Source organism: Chiloscyllium punctatum, chromosome 45 (assembly GCF_047496795.1).
Source record: "Chiloscyllium punctatum isolate Juve2018m chromosome 45, sChiPun1.3, whole genome shotgun sequence".
Classification (NCBI taxonomy): domain Eukaryota; kingdom Metazoa; phylum Chordata; class Chondrichthyes; order Orectolobiformes; family Hemiscylliidae; genus Chiloscyllium; species Chiloscyllium punctatum.
The window spans coordinates 47,146,214-47,169,055 of NC_092783.1; the positions used below are offsets into that span (position 1 = coordinate 47,146,214).

General features: G+C 41.3%; 1 protein-coding gene across 1 annotated transcript in view; it reads right to left on the reverse strand.

The window, feature by feature from the left end:
* The window catches only part of LOC140467364 (TBC1 domain family member 30-like), an 82,203-nt gene extending 66,018 nt beyond the window's left edge, over positions 1–16,185 (reverse strand). Inside the window, exons 1-2 of the mRNA XM_072563676.1 lie at positions 15,781–16,185; positions 3,118–3,179 (exon numbers count right to left, since the gene is read on the reverse strand). Of these exons, the coding sequence (XP_072419777.1) occupies positions 3,118–3,179; positions 15,781–15,946 (228 nt within the window). The 5' untranslated portion in view covers positions 15,947–16,185. The remainder of the gene's footprint in view (positions 1–3,117; positions 3,180–15,780) is intronic.
* Between the last annotated feature and the right edge of the window lie 6,657 nt (positions 16,186–22,842).

Below are 22,842 nucleotides of genomic sequence, written 5' to 3' on the forward strand. Positions count from 1 at the left end.
GACTGGAATTACAACAGGATAGTTTTAAAGGCAAAAGCAAAGTAATGAAAAGATTCTGTTGCAGAAATCTATTTATAACGAATCTGATGGTCAACTTAATGTATAAGAAATAAAACAATCTAAATTATAATGTTTTAAAATTTGTATTTCAGTGGACTTGAAACTCCAAATCCTGATAACTTCACAAGATCATAGGAACTGGCTCATTTTAATATCTCACTTTGGGACAATGCCAAGGTCCCTTCACTGCTGCATCATGATGCTCCTTTCACCATTCAGTTCTGAAGTCCATGCAAGACGTTGACTATTCTGCCTGAAGGCACATCTTCTCCTTTTCCCCATTAAATGCAGTGTTCTCTTGTCCTTATTCAGTCTTTAATTTAAAGTAGCATTCCAGGCTAATCTTCACTGTCGGAATGTAGGAAGAATGCGAATCAATTTGTGCACAGCAAACTCCCATGAACAATAATGTTATAATGACGGAATAATCTTTTCTTGACTGAGTGAGAAATATTGGCCAGGATGACAAGGTGAATTTCACTTCTCTTCTTTGACATTATGCTCTCAGATCTTTTACATTCACCTGGCAGAGAAAGTTATTTAACGTTTTATCCAAACCAAAACACTTCCATGGGGATTGCACTGGAGTGCCAACACAGATGTTAATGTTCAAATTGTTGGATTGGGACTTGAACCATCAATTTTCTGACATGACATAAAATTACTATGTACTGAGACACAGCTTGCATTGTTGCAGATAACTGCCCAGGGTACTTGCTGTGTGGTCTGACCAAAGCACTACACAGTTTGATCATTTGTACTCCAACCTATTGGTCATGCAGTTCAACATTCTAAATAAAACCAAAAGAACTGGGGATGCTGTAAGTCAGAAATAAAAGCAGAAATTGCTGGAAAAGCTCAGCAATTCTGACAGTATCTTGGAGAGAAATCGGAGTTAACATTTCGTGTTAAGTGACCCTTCCTCAGAACAGTCCTCAGAGTTCTGAGGAAGGGTCATTTGACCTGAAACATTAACTCTGATTTCTCTTCATAGATGTTGCCAAACCTGCAAAGCATTCCCAGCAATTTCTGTTTTTGTTTCAGCTCTGTTAGCTTTGAATATTATTGTTCTGCACTGGCTGGACATGTTAAATGTTGAGTCTATCGACGGTCCGAGCTCTCTTTCAATTTTTATCCTCAGGCATTTCAAAATCAGTCACAAGGCATCCATATTGCACATCTTTCTTTCCTGTGTGTAATATTTTATACTTAACTGTATTAAGTTAAGTCTGGTACAGTGAAATATTTTGTTTGTAGTTTCTGGGCTGTGTCCTTCAATTTTGTTAACCATTCTAGTTTGGTGTCATCTGTAAATGTAGTTAATTTGCAATAAGTCTCCCAATCAAAATCACTGATAAAGATTGGGAACTTCTCTTCATACTTACACTCCATTTGTAGCCACTTTTCAGCCCATAATGCTTCATTACCCTCTGATTCAACGGACGTTGATATGTGTCATTTATGTGGCACCTTATTGAAAGAGCAAGGCATTTTGTCAAGTGTCTCCTGAAGTCTTGTCAACCTAACTGGCAAGGGTATTTCAATGATTCATGTAAGACAATGTCTAAACAGGGCTGAGTACAGTTAAGTCAAATACAGAGGACATTATTCATGGTCAATGTCTATAACCATTTAACACTAACAGTCTGGAATGTGAGGTCAATACCATTTTGTTCATTCAATTAACATTATTTCAGCTTCACTGAGTCCGTTTTTCTACAATTAGGCCTGACCATGACCATTAGAATCAATTCACGTTATAAAAGAGCATCAAATGGACTTTTAGATCAAATTTATATTAATGGAAATAGTTATGGCAATCAATTTCTATCTGAGATGCCTAAAGCAGATTTATAGGTCTATAAATTGGGCCTCAATATGCTGGTTTCCACATGCAAACAGTTCCATTCAGTTCCCAATTAAAGTATCAGGAAGTACATTCACATTTCCAGCTCAAAGTGTGCCACCCGCCATATTGACAAAGGAAAAATATCTGCCATGTAGTGCTCCTCCCTGAAACAGGTCCTTTCAACTGTAAGGCTCAGTTCCTTCGAAACAGTTCCAATTTGACCACATTGTAGATTTTGCTTTCGCCAATTAGCACTTCTTCAGCTGTTTATTATTGAAAGCCTTACACTGTTGTTGTTGCTTTCCAGTTCTCACAACAACTATGCCTACATCTTTTCTGCGACTACTAACTGTGCTTTTTCTTTGCCAAGCTATGTCTAAATGCATGCAGTTTTGGGGCCATCAGTCTGCATGCATTAGGGTTAATGTTGCTGAAATTAATTTACCTTATATAGATATGAGAGCCTGGTTGTTGCATTCTGGCCTCGATTCAAACCAAGATCAAAGAGATTTAATTACCTAATCTTAAGAAGATCTTAACGATTCATCTTGGGCTTTGTGCATCCCCTGAGTCTATGCTTATAATTGTGAACTTGGTGAACACTTCAAAGGACCATTGTCTCTTCTGTGTTATCTGATCATTCATTTTACTGTTACTGACATCAGAAGAAAGTTACATTTGGTTCTGTTAGATTCTGACATACATTAACTCCTTGAAAGGTTTACCCTTCTCCATGAAGTCACTGGGCCAAATGCAAAAGGATTTCATTACAACAGTTATATTTACTGTAGTAGTTTGATCTAAGACCACAATAATGTTGAGTACAGTTTTTGATACATTGGGTCAAACTCCCTGCTCGATGGTGATCTGATAAAATACGAAGATGCACAATTATTCATGCAGCCTCAGCTACAATTATCTGACTTTATAACTAAGGAAGCAACAAATTGCCACATCAAGTGCAACACAAAATGATACCTTACGGTATATCTCAGAACAGATTGCTGTCCCATACTGTTGTCCAAAAAATGGGGTATTGTGCATAAGGATCTGAATGATAAATAGGGAGATTGAGAAAGGGAATGACTGGAATGGATATCATAGTTCAACAGTTCAGTTATCCAGTCATTATTCACTGTTGTCATGACAGTATTTACATATGCCCATAGTTATCACTGAATATGAAGTTGAACTAGAAGACAACAAACCTGCTGAAATTCATTTTGTACAGGCAAACATTCGGTGTTAACCTTCACTCGTGGATCAGCACCTGTTAAAATAATAAGCAACATAGTACAATCAGATTAAATCAAAAGCAACTTAGATCTCCAAACCAATTTGAACAAAATGAGTTTTCAAAAATATGGGAAGGACACGGAAAGTACGGAGTGAAAATGTTCAGTCGAGTTTGTGGGAGATGCCTTGCTGAGGTGTTGAGGAACTCAATCTCCATAAAACTTATTGAAAATAATGAAAAACATTTCAGATTGGATTGCAGGCCAAGCATGCACTGGGGTGTCCTGGGACATCAATTTTGGTGATTGTTATGGAGATATGTGAATTTTACAGCAGAGGAAACAGGCCCTTCAGCCCACCTAGTCTGTACTGTATGTGAGCCTCATCTACTCTATTCCACCTCGCCACTCAGCATAATAGAATCATACAATACAAAATATGGAAATAAACCCTTCGATCCAACTAGTCCATGCCAAACATGTTCCCAAACTAAACTCATCCCATCTGCCTGCATTTGGCCCATATTCCTCCAAACTTTTCCTATTTGTGTATTTATCCAAATGTCTTTTATATGTTGTAACTGTACCTGGATTGACCACTTCCTCAGGCAGTTCACTCCACGCACTAATTACTTTCTGTTTTAAAAAGTTGCCCATATTTAAATATCCTTTTTAAATCTTTCTCCCTTCACCTTAAAAATATGCCCCCTACTTTTGAACTCCCTCAACTTAAGGAAAAGACCTTTACTCTTCACTTCATCTCTGCCCCTCAAGATTTTAGAAACCTCTATGAGGTCACTCCTCAATACCCTACACATGATTTGAAAGAATCCTAGCCTATTTTTATAACTCAAACCCTCCACTCCCACCAACATCCTGCAAATCTCTTCTGAACCCTCTTTAGTTTAATAATGGGACGATCAGAACTGCACACAATACTCCAAAAGAGACCTTACCCAACATCCTGTACAACCTCAACATAATGTCCCAACTCCTATACTCCAAAAATCTGAGCAAGCATGCTCAAGCCTTCTTAACCACCCTGTCCACCTATGATGCAAATTTCAAAGAATTATGTCCCTGAACCCTTCAGCCTTTCTGATCTACAACACTACCCAGAGTTCAATCATTAACTGTATAAGTCATGCCCTTGTTTATTTTACTAAAATACAATACCTCACATTTATCCAAATTAAACTCCATCTGTCACTCCTAAGCCCATCGACCCAATTGATCAACATCCTTTTGTAGTCTTAGTTAACCTTCTTCACTATCCACTATACCACCAATTTTGGCTTCATCCGCATTCTTTCTAACCAGGCCTCCTATATTTCATCCAAACCATTCATATAAATGACAAACAAAAGTGGACCCAGTACCGACCCCTGTAGAACACTGCTGGTCATAGGCTCCCAGTCCGAAAATCAAACCCTCCACCACTATCTTCTGTTGCCTATTGTAAAGCCAATTTTGTATCCAATTGGCATGGTCTCTCCGAATCCCACATGATCTAGCTTTACTAATTAGTCTACCACATGGAACCTGGCTTTACTAAAATCCAAGAAACATCTACCACTCTGCCTTCATTAATCTGCCTTTGGTAACTTTGTCAAAAATCTCAATCAAGTTTGTGAGACATGATTTCCCTCATACAAAACCATGCAGAAAATGCCTAATCATTCCTTGTCTTTCCAAATGCATGTAAATCCTGTCTTTCAGAGTCACCCCCAACAATTTACCCACCACCAAAGTCAGGTTCACAGGTCTATAATTCCTAGACTTCTTCTTACAGCCTTTCTGATTTACCACATCTGTTGTGGTTTCCTCTACATCAGGGAGACCAAGTGGCAACGTGTGGAGCGGTTCAGGGAACATCGCTGGTCTGCACGCACCAACCAACCCCACCACCTGTGGTCAAGCTCTTCAACTCCCCCTCACACTCCCCCAAGGACATGAAAATCCTGGGCCTCCTCCAGGGCCAAATCGAAGCCACCCGCTAACTGGATGAAGAACACCTCACCTTCCGCCTTGTGACCCTACAACTACATGGCATCAACATTAACTTCACCAGTTTTTAAATCTCCCCAGCCCCCACCTCGACCCAGATCCAACCCTCCAACTCGGCACTGTCTTCTTGACGGGAGTTACCTGTCCATCTTCCTTTCCACCTATCCGCTCCAGCTTCCCCACCGATCTACCACAATCACCTCCCACCTACATCCATCTGTTGCCATCCCACCTTCCTTCCACCCAGTCCCACACCCACCCCCACTAGTTATCTTTCAGCTCCCTTTCCCCTCCACATTCCTGATGAAGTGCTTATGCCTGAAACGTCAATTCTCCTGCTCCTCGGATGCTGCCTGACCTCTGTGCTTTTTCTAGCACCATGCTTTTCGGTTTTAAATGCAGGCACAACTTTTGCCATCCTCCAGTCCTCCCACATCTCACCCGTGGTTACAGATGATACAAGTATTTCTATCGGGGCCACACAATTTCCTCCCCAACTTCACATGACATCCTGTGATATGACTGATCAGGTCCCAGAGATTTATCCACCTTCATGTTTTCTAAGGCGTCTGGTACTTCCTCTTCTGTAATGTGAAAGGTTTTCAAAACATTATTTTTTATTTCTCTGAGTTCCCTAGCCTTTATCTCTTTCTCATTTAATATCTCTTGAAGTTCAACACAATAACATCCTCGTTTATCTTTAAGGGGCCCTACTCTCTCCCTAATTGCTAATCTCCTACTTCTTCTTTCCTTACCTGTTTATCTACCTTCCCCCATATCCACCTTTGGGATTTGCCTCAATTGTTCCATGTGGTAGTTGGTTCCACATTCCAGCCACTCTCAAGGTAAAGATGTTTCTCTGTAAATCCTCATTAGTGCCCATTTTACACTGATCAACCATTATTCTGACTCCCCTACAAGTGGAAACATCTTTGAACATTAACCCTATGACATTCCTTCATAACTTAGAATACTTTCCCTTCAAATTTCTCTTCTCCAACATAAAGGACTTCTGCTTACTCAACCTTTCCCGATAGCTCAAATCTCTCAAGTTCTGGTGTAAATCATTTTGTAACTTCTCCAGTGCCTCCATATCCTTTTGGTGATATGGAGACCAGAAGTATAATGGTAGGCATTTCAGTTGCAATACTTTTGGCTAAGGCAAGGTGGGTTATCTTTATATTTTAAACACAAATAAGCAGCAGATACTTAACTTCACATTCAAAGACAGTTCAGGAAATGCAGAATTGTAAGGTTGCCCTTGATTTTTAAATACCAGTGGACTGTAGGGTTAAAAAAATGCTTGAAACTGCGACAATATCCATATTACAATTACTTAACTTCTTCAAAGGTTAGAATTTAAGTACATTCGGATAAATAAATTAAGCAAGCGTTGCAAGTTAATAAATCATGCTTTATTATCATTGTTACACAACAGCATAAGAGAGGATATGCACCATTGAATAAGTATCATTCACATGATTATGGACGTATGACCTAGAAGCAGAAGTGGATCATTTAGCCCCTCAGACTTGTGGTAGAATCCAATAAGGTCATCACTCAGCATTTCTGCCTAACCTTTCAGCTTCTTACTTATCAACGGTCTATCGATTCATCTCTATCCGAAAAAAAAATCCAAAGACTACTTCTATTGCCATTTGAGAAAGTCAGTCCTGAAAAGTCATGACCATCTGTGAGAATAAATATCTTCTCATCGTCTTAACTGGAGATGCCCTGAAAATAGCTGGACCAAGGGCACTGCAGTGATGCCCCACAACTGAAATCACTGATCTCTAACAAGCACAATCATCTCCCAACTTTAGCACAAGCCCCCGATATTAATAAGGGGGCCTTCGCAGGTTCGCTGTGTGCATGGTTGCTGTTCCCTTAGCCAATGTTCGTGGCCCATCTACGTTAATTCTTTGTGGGCAAAGCCAAACTTGCCCACAAGTAATGCCCTCCAAGTGAGTTGGCGATGAGCTACAGGGTTCTGGCTTAGTTTCCCACTCCTCACCTCAGGGATGTCAGGGCTAAATATAGTCTCTCTTCCATCTTCCTTACTGAGTCAGCACAAGCCGAAACTGAAATCAGGGGCCTATCTGATTAGGTTTTCAATGCAGAAGTATTTTTACTGTTTAAACAAGTCCTCAGGAAGAAATCAAACAAAAGCCTGGACCCAGAAGCTTGTCAGGCTGAAAGATGGGTCTCGAGTTTTCTGTTTTTGAAACACTTTTTGAATATGTCGGAACTGATTTCTAATATTTCACCCACACTTTACCCTTTTAATTTGGATTCATGCCATCAATCTTCACAATGCCATTCCAGATTTGGAAGGTGGTTGCCAGCCACACTCTCGAGCCTCTGCAGTCCGTTTGGTGAACGGGCTTCTGTAGTACGCTGAGGTGAGAAGTTCCAGGATTTTTACCCAGCTACAACAGAGTAACAGCAATTTATTTCCAAATCAGGATTGTGTGGCACATGGGGAAGAACTTGCAGTTAGTGCACCAGTTACTGGTCTTGTACTTCCAGGCATAAAGGTTGTGGGTTTTTGTGGTGCTGTTGATGCTGCCTTTGCAAGACACTACAGTGTACTTTGTTGATGGTGCACACTTTGACCACTGTGTGTTAATGGTAGGGGGATGAATGTTTAAGGTAGTAGTTAGGGATTCTGATCATTAAGGTTTCTTTGAGCTAAATGGTACAAAGTTTCACGAATATCTTTGCAAGCAAATGGAAAGTATTCTAACACACTCTTTTTAGATGGTGGAAAGGGGTAGAGATTTTGGAGATGGGCACCTTAGTAGAGAATACCCAACCTTGGACTTGCTCATGTGGCCATAATTTAAGTAGCTGATTAGTGCTTCATCAAAAGTGATTTCCAGAATGTCGACTGTGAGAGATTTAGTGGTGATAATGCTGTCAAATGTCAAAGAGAGATGTTTCAATACTCTGGCTAAAAATGCTCATTATTTGACACTTGTGTGACAGGAATGTTATTTGCCAGTTATCAGCCTAAGCCTGAGAGTTGCCCAAATCTTGCCATGGGGTCATTGACTCCAGTACCTGAGGTGTTGCACATGCAGCTAAACTCAGGGCAATCATCAGCGAACATCCTCACTTCTGAGCTAATGAAGGAGGGATGGTCACTGATGAAGCAGATGAAGATGATTGAACCTAGCACACTATCCTGAGGAACTCCTGATAAATCTCTCGGGTTTCAAAATCGAAAGGCATATTCCTTTTTACAAGGTGTTACTCCGATGGACTACCATTTCACAAGAACTCCTTGATTCCGCAATGAATCGAATTTTGATGATAAAGGCAGTCACTCTTGCCTTTGGAATGTAGTTCTTTTTCACTTTTGGATCAAGGGTGTAATGAAATCTGAAGTCTAGTTGCCATGGTGGAACCTGGTGACCAGTTTATTAATAAATAAGTAACTGCTGATAGTGCTTTCCATCACTTTACTGATGGCTCATTCAGTGGTCAACAGCACATGATATACATATTAGTTAAATAGCAATTTATGGTTACATTAAAAGCTTTAAACCTTCCATCTGAAGTATTGATTATGCTCTTGTGAAAATGATTAATGCATATTTAGCTGCAAAACCAATACTGTTTCAGAAAATACTGAAGGGAAATATTTACATCTGTGTAAAAAAAAATTGGAGACAACTTATCTTCCTCTTTTGAATGAAATGGTTTTGAATAGTCAAACTAAATTTCTAACATTTTACATTAGCCATGCTTTTTTCAGACACTGAAACTATTTTGCTTCTGGTCTTCACTGATTGTTGAGGCACTAGACTTTATGATATTTACTACACAGCGTGATGCTAGACACAGAGAGCAATCAAGGTGAAAGCAGCTCCAAACCTAACATCAACTATATACCAACCTCTTACGTTTTAAATATTTTATAGCCTAAGAAGATGCAAACTTAAAGGAGTGGAACAAACATAATTGAACAGATACATTAAAACAAATTTCACAACAGTCTGAGAACTCCATATTGTTTGCCAGCATTGTCTTCAGCTGGAATACCTGATGCTTTGTTCTGATTGCCTCTTCGGGAAATTGGAGTTCAGCATAATTAGTGTTAAAGGATTTAAGTTTTGTTACTGGGGAGAAATTCGTGCCCAAATGTATAATCCTGCCTTAGTAACCGGGAAACATTTTAACAAATAAAATGTTCAGAAACATTCGGAAGAATGTTCCCAGCCACTGAATGAGATGGGCATTGCTAAAAATGTTGGGGCAATCACACGAGAAAGAGATTCCTGATGTCAAGAGAAAAATATCCCATTTTCCAACAGTGAGATGATGTTCTCGTTAATGAGCAGAGAGATGACTATTTGCATGTATTAGCATGCATTAACATTTTCATTATTACATCAGCTCACCTCATTAATATGCAGTTTCCTATTCTCCCACCACCAGATAGAAACTGGACAAGGATTCCAAGGTGAAAGTTAGAATAAGCTCTCCTTTAGCTCTCCCTCTTGGGCACCAGTCTCCTACATGTCAGGACATACTCCATGGGCAATGATTGCAAACACTCCCTCATCCACCAGGACCTCCAGGACTCGATCTGCAGAGTGGGCTGCCAATTTCCCTCTGATATGTCTGTGCCAATGGACAGGAACTACCCACGGCAACTGCTGACTGCCAGCAGTTGATCAGGTGAACGGCTGGACTTTAAAATGGTGCCAACACCTAGAATCCCAAAGTCCCAACCTGCGGCAAGTGGGAAAATAGGACAAAGAGTCTTGATACATAGGGAATGAAGTGAGTTTGGGAAGACAGTGTGCGGAAACTCGCTAGGAGTCAGAGAGAGAAACCCTCCTGGAAACCTTACAAAAATGACCCGTAGCCAATTTGTCATAAGATTCAGCCCATTGCTATTTTTCCATTTCCTGGGCAGATATTACTGAACATGTGAAAAATTGGGCATTAGGGGCTGATTAAGATCAACTGTTCAGGTGGGATGACCATAACTTTCACCGCATTCAAGGTACGAGAAGATTCCCCAGTTGAAGGTTTTGAGTGTACCAGCACAATCTGAGTAGAAAACATGCCAGGACTATAGCAAAATCAGATATCTGGTTTGAAATTGTCTGTGAATCTCAACAGGAAGGGAGGTTCAGGAACAATATTACTTGAAGCTATAATTACAGCTCATGTGGAGCACTTTCAAGCACAAAGGGCTGAATTTTCATAACACTGTGAAGGTGGGAGCAGAAGCAGGATCTGATAACCAAGCAGTGTGCCAGATTCCTGGCAGGGCCCAGCCTCCCTGGCGCAGGATTCAGTTTGCCAGCTTCTTGCTTTCCTGATGGATGTTTCTTTTTTATTATAAGAATCCCTAAAGTGTGCAAACAGGCCATTTGGCCCAACAAGTCCATACTGACTCTGATAAGCATCCCACCCAAATTCACCCCACCATCTCTGTAACCCTGCACTTCCCATGATCAATCCACCTAACCTAATATCCTGGATGCTAAGGGCAATTTAGCATGGCCAGTCCACCTAACCTGCACATTTTTGGACTGTGGGATGAAACTGGAACACCCAGAAGAAACCCACGCAGACACAGGAAGAATGTGCAAACTCCACACTGATTGTTGCCCGATGCTGGAATTGAACCAGTGCCCCTAGTGTTGTGAGGCAGCAGTGCTAAACACTGAGCCACTGTGCTGCCTGGCTCTGATGGAGTTGCCATATGTCAGTAGTGGAAGCCTGAAGTGGTGGTGCATCACTGGGGAATGCAAACAATGTAATTGAGCTCTCAGAATGAGATTAGAAAGGCGAGGCAGAGGAAACTGGCTAATGGATCTTACAAGTATGTGTGGGGCTGGCTGGGGGATGGGGTTCCATGATAGAGGGAAGAACAACCCTTCACCAGGAAAGAGTGGAGGCAGCAACAGAGAGCCTGCACTGGTACACAATGGCCAATGGGGTACACTCCTGGTGTACTTCCTCAAGGGTTTCTTTTATGGCACTCCACTCTTCATGACATGGTTCTCTAGAGAAAGGTGGACTTTGCACAAGTAAAAGAGGAGGAATCTCTAACCCAGAACCTGGAGATGGTTCAGTCTTTTCTCCTGGATGGACATCCCTATCGCTAGCACTGATGGCCTGATAAGTAGCTATCCTGACAATATCAGGGGTCTTCTCCACATTGGATGTCGGCTGGTGAATTGTGTACCCCATTATCAATATGACCCCCTTCTCATGTGGCGTCTGCTCTCTTGACCTGTATGATCAAGAGCAAGGCATCAAAAAATTATGGGACCATCCATTTACACATGCCCGATCTCCTGCAGTTTTGCTGCTCAGTGCCATTCCAGGGACTCTGACGTCCATAACCTCAGTTGCTCACCCTTTCAATTTCCCTACCTCCTGACAGCTTCCACTTCCCTTAATTGGACAGCAATGCACCATCAGACCACTGATAGTGTCCTCTGAAGCTGTGTTAGGTGTCAATATGATTGAAATAGGGACTCAAAAATGAGCACAGAACCATAAGTTCCTCTGAGGTTAGATTGGATGTGCAATTGAGCCATAACCTGCTATAACAGGACAAAGGAACACCATCCTCCACTGGTGAGACTTGACTATTCAATCGGGATAATACTTTATGATGCAAGTTCCTAAAAATGAACTGATCACAACCCTAAAAGAGAGAGACCTGAATGAAAAAGGCAAGCTTCTTAACCAGTCAGATTTTAAGATTGTTAAAATAGCAGCACCTGTACAAAGAAGGAACTGTAAGTTCATGAGGATAATTTCATGTCAAATCAGTAACATAAAGGAAAATAAAGGAAACAAAAGAAACACTGGAATAAGAGAAAGAGCAGGAAAGAGAAAGGTAAAGAAAAGATATTAATTGTAAATTTTACACTTTCAAGGACTTTAACAACTAAAATCTGAAAGAGATGTCACACTATAATTATAATAGTTTATTTTCACTGCTAGTTAATTGGCAGTTATTAACATTGTTGAAAGGGTATATAGACCAAAATGGACAAGGCTATCGACAACATAAATGCAGCAATGTCTCATCAATGGATGCATGTCCAATAGTCAGGAAGTTGGCATGATGCCAGTGTTATAAAGCTAACGGTGAACTGGTGTAACGCAGGCAGCTAGCTTTGGATTTCCACATTTAACCATAGGTTAGCCATCACCTGCAGCTGCAATAACATTTGCACTTAAACACCAAAAAAGTATCATTAGCCTAATTAGCAGTAACTTTAAAAGCACATTATGGTCCATTACTGTCTTGTACTCATTGCTGTCAAAACTCTCAATTACCCAGTTCTGGTGCACCAAACATCGACTGGAATTTCCTGCATGACTGAAGATACATTTTCCCTAAACTGGAATTTTGGACTTCAAGATCCTCAGCCTAACTCTTATGTGTGCTATCAAAGTACTGCAGATGCTGGAAACCTGAAAGAAGAACAATATGTTGGAAATAACCAACAGCTCAGGCAGTATCTGTGCAGAGCAATAGGGAAAGTTTGAGGTCGATGACTTATCAACAAATCTATTTTTCTGTTTTTACCTTATATACAGTATTGCTTCTGTGCACAGCCTGGGGAAGTATTCTATACCAAATATACTATGAAAATAGATGCAAGTCGTAAATATTTCACAATACAAAATTGATTCACTTTACAAAATGTGCCCTCTCTGATCTGTATCAGTTTCTGTAACTACGATCCATACCAATTGCCTATGTTGCACTGACTCCAAATGATACATACTGATGAGTACTTAATTGCAAATATGAAAACATGTATCAATTTGTTTTAGTCAACAAAATTCTTAGCTTACTTTACATCAGGTACCTTTCTATCTTGCTGCTTAACTTTGCACCATCCTAACACTGCTGAACAAAAGGTTTGTAAATCCAGTTGTATATCGAATACTGAAAGCAATTAACCAAGCATAATTCAGTTTTAATTAATTTTGAAATCTTGAACATTGTGATGGATCCTGAATTTAGCTGCATATCCAAAATTCTACCTATTTCGAAGACTATTTACTTGCAGCTCTGCAACACTGACCACCATTCCCTTCTTTCGGTCCCTCAGGAGCTGAAGTCATTATCCATGCTTTTCTCACATTCAGACTCAATTGCTCCATATCTGTTATATGAACAGCACAAATTGTGGCTAGGAAACTGGAACATGCTCCACTAGATGTTCCAAATTAATTAAGGATGCATCATTAGCAAAATAAATCACATTTATTTATTTATAATATGCAATGCGACTGGGATGACAGCAACAGCACCAATCTTCTCTGGTTAATGGCCATTATGGGAGCAGAGATTGGAAGTCAACCTGGCCTCTAATCAGTGTAATATTAAGGAATGGTTACAGCGCAAAACAGGCCATTCAGCCCCTCAAAAGATGTGGGTACTAACTCAACAATGAAGCATGCAGAATCTCAGGTATGAGAAATGGGAACAGTGTGTTTGAAAGGTTTTGGTTCTAAAAGAAATGATGAACTTCATGACCACCTATACCAGTACTGAGCAAAAGTGAACAGGTAGATCAGCCAGTGGTCAGAAAGAACAATCAGAAAGAGGATTCTCATTTTAGCACTTCAAGCAGGAAATTTTCATGTTAACCAAGGCACAGCAACTACCTCTAGATAGAGTCAACTTTTCATTCTAATTACAAGGGTCTCATAAGCAAGAAGTATTTGGTGTCAGGCTGAAAACTGTTAAAAGAAACTATTCATTTACTTTCCGAACATTTAATGCATATTGAAAATTACTTTTAACAGTGATGCAGCAACCAACAACTACACAATGTAACTATATACAATACTATAAACACAATTATATAAACATTCCACTGAGATCATTAGTTTTGCTTTTGGGGACAGTGTAGTAACTTGAGATGTCCAAGTATGAGGATCTCAAAGGATTGTCCTAGAAATCTCACACTTAATACAGAGAAGAAAATGATTTGTTAACACTCCCATCCTGCTCAGTTAAGATCATTTTAGCGCATATATTCACTAGAAGTCTCCATCATATGACAGAGTGTGGGATAAGAACTAAGAGCAGATGTATGCAATTCAGCACCTTGAGCCTGCTCAGCCATTTAATATTATCATGGCTGACCTCATTTCAGCCTCAACTGCATTTTCCTACCCACACTCTATAACCTTTCAACCTATTACTAATCAAAAACTGTCAAACACCTACTTTAATTTCTTCAGGGTCCCAGCATTCTCCACACTCAGGGGCAGTGAAATCCATGGACCTGAAGAAGGATCAATGGACACAAAACACTAACTCGATTTTCTCTCCACAGATGCTGCCAGACCTGCTGAGTTTCTCCAGCTATTTCAGATTTGAGACACAGATTCATGAAAAGTAATTTCTCCTCATTTCTGTTTTAAATCTGTTATCCCTTATCCGAAAATAATGACCACTCATTCTCGATTGTTCCACAAGCAGAAATCTGGAGTTAGGAAGCTACAGGTTTTACAACTATCACCTCAAAGCTGCAAGGATGAATGTGATAATTTTGCTGCGACAGTCCTCTGCCTCAATTGATCCCAGGCAGTTGTAGCCACTGTACTTCATCAGCAACAAGCAAGACCCTTGAAACGCATGCCTGTGACATCCTGGACAGGCTAATGCTGCTACTACATCTGAAATACCAGCTAAGCTCCTGATGTTCAATTTATAGGTGGCACGGTGGCACAGTGGTTAGCACTGCTGCTTCACAGCGCCAGAGACCCGGGTTCAATTCCCGCCTCAGGCGACTGACTGTGTGGAGTTTGCATATTCTCCCCGTGTCTGCGTGGGTTTCCTCCCACAGTCCAAAGATGTGCAGGGCAGGTGAATTGGCTATGCTAAATTGTCCGTAGTGTTAGGTAAGGGGTAGATGTAGGGGTATGGGTGGGTTGTGCTTCGGCGGGGCGGTATGGACTTGTTGGGCCGAAGGGCTTGTTTCCACACTGTAAGTAATCTAATCTAATCTTATAGGAGCTCAAGATAAAAACTTCAATTTCAGTCTCTCCCTTGTTTTTCACTTGCTCACCAGTACAGAGCTAAGACTGAGTCAGACAATTGAAAATTACGTTTGATTTGTCTGCTACCTTTATAAATATCTTGGGCAATTTAGCTGCCACTTAACAATAAACCAGAAATAACTAAACAAAAAAAATTGTGATTCTTACACCTTCAGCAATGTTTCTCGCCTGTTCTGAAGATGGGTAAAAAGCCTGTTGGAATCAAGTGTCTCACTTTTTGCAAGAGGCAGCGCGGTAGAAAAATGCCCTTAATAAAGGCAGGAGGAGGTGATAAAGTAAAATAATTAATTCCAAAAAAAAGATACTTTGAAAGAATTACCCGGCTAATACGACTGCAGTACCTACATACTCAACAATCTAATCAAAATTGCGTCCCAAAAATGAAGATGATCACATATAAATTAAGTAATTATTAGCATTCAGTATATGTAATGTGCACCAGAAAGGTGGTTTATGAAAATTATCCAGGGTACACCCATAAATACGTGAAAAGGACGTGGTCATTAAGAAGTAACAATAAAACATCATACTTCACGCCAGTAAATTAAACCATCACTGTACCTGATTCTAAGGTGCAGAGCAATCGAGGTGCAGACCGTGAAATGCACTTCCTTTTCTGCAGAACATTGCTGAGGACACTGCCGAGGCTGCGGTTCCTTTTTCTAAGGCGCCTTCCAGCATGTCTGGCTGCATTCAGATTTACTACAGGGATTTGATCGTGGTTCATGTAGAACCAATTCGCATGAAACACAGGAGAGGGGAAAATCTACACTTTCAAAACAGTGTAAAATAAGCTCCAGACAAGCCAATGCAAGTTTCAGATGTCAGGTTTTTTTTTGCAGTCACTGATATTTCCCTCCCTCCTAAACTGCACAGCGAGAACCAAGCAATTCTACAATAGTCTGCTCTAGACAACACACTGAGGGAGCAATGTACCTCAGACTACACAATCAGGCAGCAATGTACAAAAAAGCCTATCGCTCCGCCTTATTACCAACTTTGGCTACATGACATCACCCCCTTTTGGGGCGGTGTTACAGATACTTTGGGTTGTGAGTGGTCGGATTCACACACAATAAACATTTATTATTATTCTCCCGCCTCCATGCATTGGAAAGCGGCTTCCTATTGTCGACCGAAGCTGTCACCTTATAGATACTGTTGCAATTGGTAAGCCTGCCGCTTGATCACTGGAATTGTAACAAACTCCTTTGTATCGAAGCTCGGACATCTTGTCAGAATGTGTAAAACTCAAATAAAGTCCGAATTGACTGGAGGTGCACTTTCGACTGTCGTGGGCGGTGCATGTTTTAGTTTCTTTTCGAAATAACATTTCACACTGGAACACATCAATGCATATTTAACTATGTGCAATAACTGACTGAAAACGTTTTAAATGTAGGCGAGCCGCATGTTGGAAGTGAAACGAATAGATATGGTATGAATCATTTTTCAAAATCACGTCGCGATTTGATTCATCTGCAGCAGCTCCCCAACTTTCCCCACATCGCCAACCTGGGAAATATATCCCAGACTAAAACGTGGATACGACCCTCTGGTGTGTTCCCCCAGGTGCGAGGCGCCGTTACACAGTAGGGCGTGGACTGTACCAAGACCACACAGAGACCACACATCTCTGTCTGTATCAAGTGGATAGATTAATTCAGTCAACGCCTGGGGGAGACCTTTTGCACCGACCTCAAGGAGTTGCTTCCGCGCTCACTTCATTCCTGCTTTTCTTGGAAAATGACAAGGGCTTCGTAAATACAGGAGATAAAACGACCAATTGCAGAACTCGGCAGTCACCAAAGTGGAGGAGGATTTGCAGAGCCCTTGGTATTTTTGTGGGGATTGCGTTTCGGTTGGTGGAGATTTCAGGGTCGTCATATCGGATTTTGCTCAAGATAACAGAAGATTTATAGCTTAGGTAAATACAATCAAACATGCATCAGTCTGTGGATTATCACAGTGCACCAAAAAAGGCCAATCAGCTCATTGAGCTGTGCTGGCTTTCTGTACTCCTGAACCCTTTTTCGCTGCAAGCGTTTTCATTTCATCTGTTAAGGCTCCTACAATCTTTCAAGGCAGTGCATTCTCACAATAGTTCACTGCACAGAGAGAAACACATACAACTGTGTCCTCTGGTTAGTGACCCTTCTGCCATCAGAAACAGTTTCTCCTATCAACTCTTATCAAGTTCATTCATAATTTCTGACATCTCTGTCAAATCTCAACTCAACCTTCTCTGTTGCAAGGAAAACAGCACCAACTTGCCCAGTCTCTCCAAAAACCGACTCCTCTACTCTCCGATAACATCCTCACAATCCTGCTTATAGTGTGAGGCCCAGAATTGATCACAGCACATCAGCCGAGGTCTGGTCAATGTTTTCTGAAAGTTTAATTTTTTAGTTTTGTTCTTGGATAGAGTGATCTTTAACCTGACAAAAGTTTTGGAAGCAAATGAATATTTATGGGCAGTCAGTTGGTTGTAGCCTGCTAACTTTCATCTTTAACAGCAGTGTGTTCAGATGCATTTGAAGAATACTCTCTTTAGGGCAGTGGTAGTATCCTTATCTTGAGTCAACTCGAGTCCCACTTGTTCCAGAGGTGTGTAATAACATCTCTGAACAGGTTGATTAGAAAATAGTTTCTTATCTCTCATGGAAGAGACCAGTAGCCAATTTGAGTCTGCTAAAAGGCCAATACCAGCTGGTGCTACTGGGCCTTATGAATGTACCTAGAGTTTCCAGGTTTCCCAGTATTTCCTGGAACTTGTCAGTGAAAGCAAGACATGGAGACATCAGGAATTGAGGGGGGTTGAACAAATGGCACAAAATCCTCAACCTACTCAGGCCCCACTGAGCCGCTTCCTGTTCAGAGTGAAAGGCTTTTCCTCACAGGGTGTTTCAAGAGCATGCTATCTGTGCTATGAAGGTGATTTCCTTTCTTCTAGAGGTCATTTCTGCTGCCTGGAGGTGAGTGTGTCTGACTGACATTTTCCATCTGTCAAACCTCTGGTCAGTTCGGGTGGCCCTGATGCAGCTTTACCTTGAACCTCAGATGAGGGGATGAATGAGCAGCAGCAAGAGGAGTAGCAGCAAGTTTAGATTAGATTAGATTACTTACAGTGTGGAAACAGGCCCTTCGGCCTAACAAGTCCACACTGACCCGCCGAAGCACAACCCACCCAGACCCAGTCCCCTACATTTACCCCTTCACCTAACACTACGGGCAATTTAGCATGGCCAGTTCACCTAACCTGCACATTTTTGGACTGTGGGAGGAAACCAGAGCACCCGGAGGAAGCCCACGCAGACACGGGGAGAATGTGCAAACTCCACACAGAAAGTCGCCCGAGGCAGGAACTGAACCCACTTCTCTGGCACTGTGAGGCTATAGTGCTAACCACTGTGCCACCCCACTGACCCACTGCTCCACAGCACAGAAGGGAGGAGTGCAGAACTGCAGTTTGTAGGAGGCAATGCCTCCAAATACAGGGATTATGGCCGGAGGATCCGCTTCCCGGAGCTTTCTGATCAGAAATGTCTCAGGAAACTCTGCACACCATGTCAGGATGGTGCCATTTGAAGCCTCTTGGAAGGTGACCTATTGCCAGGTGGGCACTCAAAATCACCAAAGATGTTAAATATGCTATCCAAATGTAGCTGTTTATACTTGTTAATAACAAAGGAACAGAGTTTAATTTGGCTGCCAAAGGATATGCCTGACATTGGAAGGTTGGAATGGAGTCTCCCCTCTACAGCAGGCTGGTATCCCTCGGTGATGGCACGCTCACAGTATTAGAGTTACTGTCAGAAATGCATACAATACATAAAGCATTTATTTCAAGGTAATATTACTATCTTAATCAGGTCAAGGCGATTGGTTTTTTAAATTCATTCATAGGGTTGGGGCCTTGCTGGCTAGGCCCCCAGTGATTGTTCTTCCTTTGATTCCTTTAGGAAGATGGTGGTGAACTACCTTCGTGCACTGTTGCAGTTCAGATAGTGTGGGCACTGTTAAGGAGGCAGCTTCAGAATTTTCCTGCTTTGTCCAAAGGACATCTCTTGACAGTTCTGTTGGTAATGGGAAATATTGGTAACCATCCCTGGCCAGTAACACTACCAGCCTGCCAATGAAGCTGCCTTTTCTGATACCTGCTTGTGGGTCAGCCTCCACCATGCGAAGCTTGAGATTTGACGGGAATGAGAAGCGGCTTCATCTCACCATGGAGTCACCGATATGGAATGCTGCCTTCCTCCCCAGGTACCTCAGCAGTGTACAGGCGCAAGTGATCTCCTTCTTTAGGTAATGCGAGGTCGATGGCATATAATGTTCAGATGAAGTGTAAGCTCTGTGTCCTCATCTACCAATTCGAGATCCTTGAGGTCCTCTGTTGTGATGGATAACAAAGGTGAAACCATATGTGACTCCACCACTCACAATTGCATTTGTGAAATAACTCCAGAGGCCAGTGTCCCATTACCCAGTCACCCTTTATTTACACACAAGTAGTACTTGACACTGGTCTGGCTTCCTCAGAGCCTGCTCTTACTCTGTTCAGGATATACACTGACTGAGGCTACACAATTGTTATCATTCAAGAGGTGTCCCCCAAGCTCAGTTGGCCTGGCAAGGGTGTCTACTTCTATTGGCACACCCTATAATTCATATGCTCCACTTGTCACATTTTCTGATGCCAAAGCCATTGTACTGCCTATTAAAGTCTAATTGAGTTTCAGCTAGTAGGTGCTTTTGCTTGGTTACATGATTAATCCCACATACCAAATGGTCTTTCTGTATCTTGTTAAGAATTAAACCAAAATCACATGCCTCTGCAAGTCAACCTACCCTAGTCAAAAGTCCTGGCACAGATTCCCTTGGTTTTCGAACTGCCAAGTAAAGCCAATATCATCTCAGAATTAGAGGCTTGTGATTGTAAGATTCCTTAAATTCTGTCAATTCTTAAAAGGCTTTAGCATCTAGTGCCTTGGGAATCATTAAGCTCCTAATAACTGAAAAAGCTGCAGATCCACAAGCTGTTGGGGAATTACGAGTTGTTTTTCATCTGCCCCAATGTCATTTGCCTTGAAAAAGTATCCCATTCTTTCCACATACCAGGCCCAGTCTTCAATGGTATAATCGAATAATTCAAGCTTCCGAAATAACGGCATGATACCAGAAATGCTTACCCCAACTCAAAGACGACTGTTGCAAGAGAATCTCTTGATTTTGGATCTGCCTCATAAATGCACCAATGATACTTGGACAATGCTCTGTGCAGATCCTGCAGAGGTATGGCTGTGAATACTGTCATTTGCTTGAGGCCTGAGCCTGCAATCAGGTGAAATTCTGACTAAACTCTAAAAACTGGGTTGCTTCCTATGATCAGTCTTCTGGCTGAGGGCCTCAGTTTTCGATGACCCATGCCAGTCTCTGGTGAGGGAACATAGGAACATTGAGTTCATCGAGTCTGTCCTGCCATTGAAATACCTAAATATCTTTACCCATAAAGATGTATGCCACTGGTAATCAGAAATCTAACAAGCTGTACCCGAAACACACTGAAAGTCTGGGGCTACACAGCCCTCTGTGTTGGGGATCTCCAAAAGTTCACAATTCTCAGTGTAAAATAACTTCTCTTTATTTCTGACCAAAGTGGCATCCCCCTTATTTTTAAATTATGTCCCCTGATTTTAGACTGCTCAAGCAGGGTGAACATCTGACCTGTCTAACACTTTTGAGTATTTTATTGGTGTCAATGAGATTACCTCTCATTTTCAAAACTCTGGAGATTGCAGGCCCAAATAATCCATTTTCTTTTCATGGTCTGGTGAACCTTCATTGCGTTCTCTGTATGACAATAATATTGTCTTTGAGATAAGGAGACCTAAACTGTACACACTACTCCAGATACAGTCTAAGCAAGCTTTGTCTCTGGGCCAAGGCAAACATAAGTTCAAATTCCACAATGAGAGATGAAGTGTGAATTCAATAAAAATCTAGGATTGAAAAGAAAGCTCAGTGGTGACCATGTACCAATGTTGTTTGTTTATAAAATTCACCTGGCTTTCCAGTGTCCTGTTGATAAAGAAATGTGCCATTCTGATCCAGTCTGGCTACATGTGACTCCAGATCCAGCAATGTTCTTGACTTTTGATTGCCCTTTGGGTAGTTAGGGAATGGGCAATAAATGCTGGCCCAGCCAGCGATGCCAACGTCACATGAATGAATAGAAGATTCTATAATTAAGGCAAGACTTCACGACTCTTATACTCAAGTCCTAAAGGAATGGACTTCTGCTGGAATGTACCTGATGGCAGTGGTGCCTGTGATTGGTTCAGGTAGTGAGAATTGGGGACATCTGTTCTCAGTGTCAATGGATCGGTGTAAGTAAGATGATAACATTTGTTCACTTGTGGAATGTGTGGCAGTACTTCCTTCTCACACCAGGGGCTGAAAGATTGTGCATATTTCACAGAAGGATGTCAGATAGCTAAAATTCTGGTTATGTCGAAAACTCTTAACAAAACTCATACTCATTTCGGAAAAGAACTTGTAATTTAATAAGCTGAGTGGAATGTGCACATAATAGAACAATCCTGATACATTTTCATGTAAACCATACTGAGCAGATTTGAATTTATGAAGCTCAGCTCCCTCATCTTGACTGTTCTGGATTGTTAATGTCTCATTACCCTTACAGGCTGGGAAAACACGAAGACTGAAACTGACATAGTAGGGAAGTTGGAAGATGTTCAAGTGAGGATGAGAAAACATTCTTCTGTGAATTACATTCACTAACTGAAGGATTAAAGGGACACAGAGAGAGAGAGAGAGAGAGAAAGAGACAGACAGGACGGAAGCTGATGGAAAGATGAACTCTTTGTGGTCTGATTTGAGTGAACATAGGCTTGTCATGGATTGAATGTTTGTGTGTTGTTCCCTGGAGATGTTATGAGATCTAGAGATGTTATGAATTAAATTTGCATTCTGGGAATCTCAGTTGATTTTAAAAGAAAAAGTCATTTTGTGGGACAATGATACTGGACATGTTCGCTGAGCAAGGCTACCTCATGACCTTTCCCATATAGTTTAGACTAGTCTTTCGTTATGATGTACTGTTAAAAGGGAAGGTCATCTAGCCAAAGCAATCATCCATTTGGGGCTGGCTTGATCAAGGTTTCCCACTTTGATGTGCATGTGGCTTAATTAGTCAGCGTACTCAGACCTGTCAACGAGTTTCTCTTCCTCTGCAAACGTTTGCTATTTTATTGCTGCTTATCTGATTCAGGACATGCGGTGTTTTTGTACTTTTAATACCAAATTCTGTATAAAGACAGCTTGTTTGCAGCAATAAGGAGAGTAGCCTGAGAGAGCTCTTAAGGGTAAGAGTTGGCGCTGCTACTCTGCTAAAGGTTTGAGAACCGTAGCTCAAGCCTGGCTTGTAGGTATCTATTTACCTACCAGAATTTTCCAGGATGTTGCCTGGTCTGGAGCAAAGGTCTTATGAGGAAAGGCTGAGGGACTTGGGTCTGTTCTCATTGGAGAGAAGAAGGCTAAGAGGGGATTTAATAGAGACATACAAGATGATCAAAGGATTAGATATGGCGGATAGGGAGA